At 41.5% G+C, this 2,568-nt stretch overlaps 1 protein-coding gene across 1 annotated transcript; it reads left to right on the top strand.

The window, feature by feature from the left end:
* The first annotated feature begins 1,231 nt into the window (after positions 1 to 1,231).
* On the top strand, positions 1,232 to 1,822 carry LOC139786894 (uncharacterized). The gene has a single exon (XM_071726010.1). The coding sequence runs from the start codon at positions 1,232 to 1,234 to the stop codon at positions 1,820 to 1,822; it is 591 nt and encodes a 196-aa protein (XP_071582111.1).
* Positions 1,823 to 2,568: the final 746 nt, after the last annotated feature.

The raw sequence follows: 2,568 nt of genomic DNA, 5'->3' as shown, positions 1-2,568 counted from the left end.
TTGTTTTTTAGGTTTCAGTACTTCGACTCAAGGTGGCTTTACGAGACTGCAATTTCTTGTAATATAATTTTTTCAGAGCCATAAATTTTTTTACGTAGCTACGCGTAGGGAATATTTTGTAAACGTAGAATTTAAGTGTATCTTATATAATAAGTTTATTTATGCATATTACATTACAGTTCAAAACTCTTAATTTGTATATTACTATGTTTAATTTTAATAAAAATTTTTGTATCGCCATATTGCATTCCGCCATTTTGAATTTTTTCATTTTTGATAAATTCGTAATCACAGACCCTAATAACCACAAAACAATAAGTTTTAGACCAATTGCTAAATTTTTTTCATTTTGACAAGTTTTTTCGTATAACACGACGCCATATTGGATCCGCCATTTTGAATTTTTAATTTTGATAACGGATTCGTGATCCCTTAACTTTTCGACTTTTGGCCGCACAATGCGGGCTTCGGCCGCATTGTGTGTCGCGACGTGTCTCGCGATGACTTCATCGAACACGTGCAAAACTGCAAATCGTAGATTTTTCGGAAGGCGCAAATGTACGGATGCTGAGATCTCAATGAAATTAGATATGATAAAAAAGCAAACGATGCATCATTAGTAGAATATAAATTGACGAATCTGGGGGATACGCTCAGTAGTCGAGAATTGGAAGTCGTGAGTACAACAAATTGTGTCAGAAAGAGGATCGTGTAATAACATGGAGCAAGAGTTGTTGGAGCAATCCACCCTTTTAAATTCGAGGGAAGACTTTACCGTGTGGGAGCAACGATGCGACGAGTTTATCGAATCGTTGGAAGAACAAAGCCGAATTAAACGGCCACGATTATCGATCGATCTTAAACAGTAATTGATCGGTCTCAAACAGTCGTTGGTTGCTTGTATCGCACGACTCGAAGGTTTGAAAGACTCGGTACGTCAACGTTTCGTGCATGTGGGTGCATGATACAGTGCGAGTGAGACAGGACTTAGATGGCGCGAGATAGATACGGCCTTTGAAAGTCGTATACTGACTGGTGTGGTAATAAGTTCCAAACCATTGACCCTCGTCAATTTCTCAAAGATGCGAGAGACATTGTACTCATTCATGTGCGGAACGTTATGCAACGACATGACAATGTAAAGATAAACACAATGTTTAATGGTGAATTTGTTGCGGGTGACAAATGCGCGAATAAAAGTATCGCTACGAGAAACTGTGAACTCTTTCGTATGTCCGATCTGCACAAGTGGTACAAGCGACACGTCATCGAGCCTACCCTAGCATCGCTGGAGGAATTCCAGGAACGTGATAGCGGATGGGCGTTGTCGCGTATACTTAATTTGACAGTTAACGTAAACAAGTACAATTCATTGCACGCGGGGTGTTTTGTGGAAATACCGCGAGAAATTAAATTGAAGAGAGCGGTGATAAACGTGCGATCAATGGACAATGCATGTTTCACATGGTCAGTGACGGCTGCTCTGCATCCAGCCCAAAGACATGTGGAACGGGAATCGTCGTATCCTCATTACACGTCGGTGCTAAATCTTACAGACATTGAGTTTCCAATGACGTTGGATCAAATTAAACGGTTTGAAGGTCACAACGACATCTCCATCAACGTCTACAGCATAGAGAAAAACAAGGAACTTGCTATCCTGCCAATACGGCTCACCGATCGAAAGATGGACAGACATGTAAATCTGCTGTACGTGCAGGACGACAACGTGGGGCATTTTGCATGCATCAAGAACCTATCCCGCCTCGTGAGCTCGCAATTAAGCAAGAAAAAGAACAAAAAATACTTTTGCGATCGGTGAGTATACATCTTAATAAATAATAAAAATAATTTTACGTAAAAGATATATAAAAAAAAATTTCATTATTTACAGATGTTTGTACTACTTCAGCTCCAGCGAGAAATTGGAAGTTCACACCGTCGATTGTCAGGAGATGAACGACTGCGCGATCAAGTTACCGAGCGATAACAAGTGGTTGACCTTTAAGAATCACAGCAGGAAGGAACGAGTTCCGTTTATCGTATACGCCGACCTGGAATGTACCCTGGAGAAGATGGAAGCGGATCCGGAAACGTCCAGGTACACGTATCAACATCATCGCGTATTTAGCATAGGATACTACGTGCGTTGCTCGTATGACGACTCGTTATCAATGTATCGGTTTCGTCGCGATAAGGATTGCGTCGCGTGGTTCGCCGAGGAGCTAAGACGTTTAGCTCACGACGTAAAGACAATCTTGTCCACTAATGTACCCATGGCGGATTTTACGCGAGACGAGTGGGAAAAGTTTAACAGCGCAACGCACTGTCACGTGTGCGAAAAATTGTTCGAGCCAGACGACGTGCGAGTACGCGATCATTGTCATCTGACCGGTCAGTACAGAGGTCCCGCGCACTCAAACTGTAATCTGAACTACAAAGATTCGCATTGCATTCCCATAGTTTTTCATAATTTATCGGGCTACGACGCGCATTTTATTATAACGGAAATAGCAACAGCATACGAAGGACATGTCGACTTACTCCCAATTACAAAAGAGAAATACA

Source organism: Temnothorax nylanderi, unplaced genomic scaffold (genome assembly GCF_030848795.1).
Source record: "Temnothorax nylanderi isolate EJ_2023f unplaced genomic scaffold, tnyl_v1.0 TNYL_tig1182_pilon, whole genome shotgun sequence".
Classification (NCBI taxonomy): domain Eukaryota; kingdom Metazoa; phylum Arthropoda; class Insecta; order Hymenoptera; family Formicidae; genus Temnothorax; species Temnothorax nylanderi.
The sequence above is the reverse complement of the archived record's forward strand: the minus strand, read 5'-3'. Positions and strand labels throughout refer to the sequence as shown.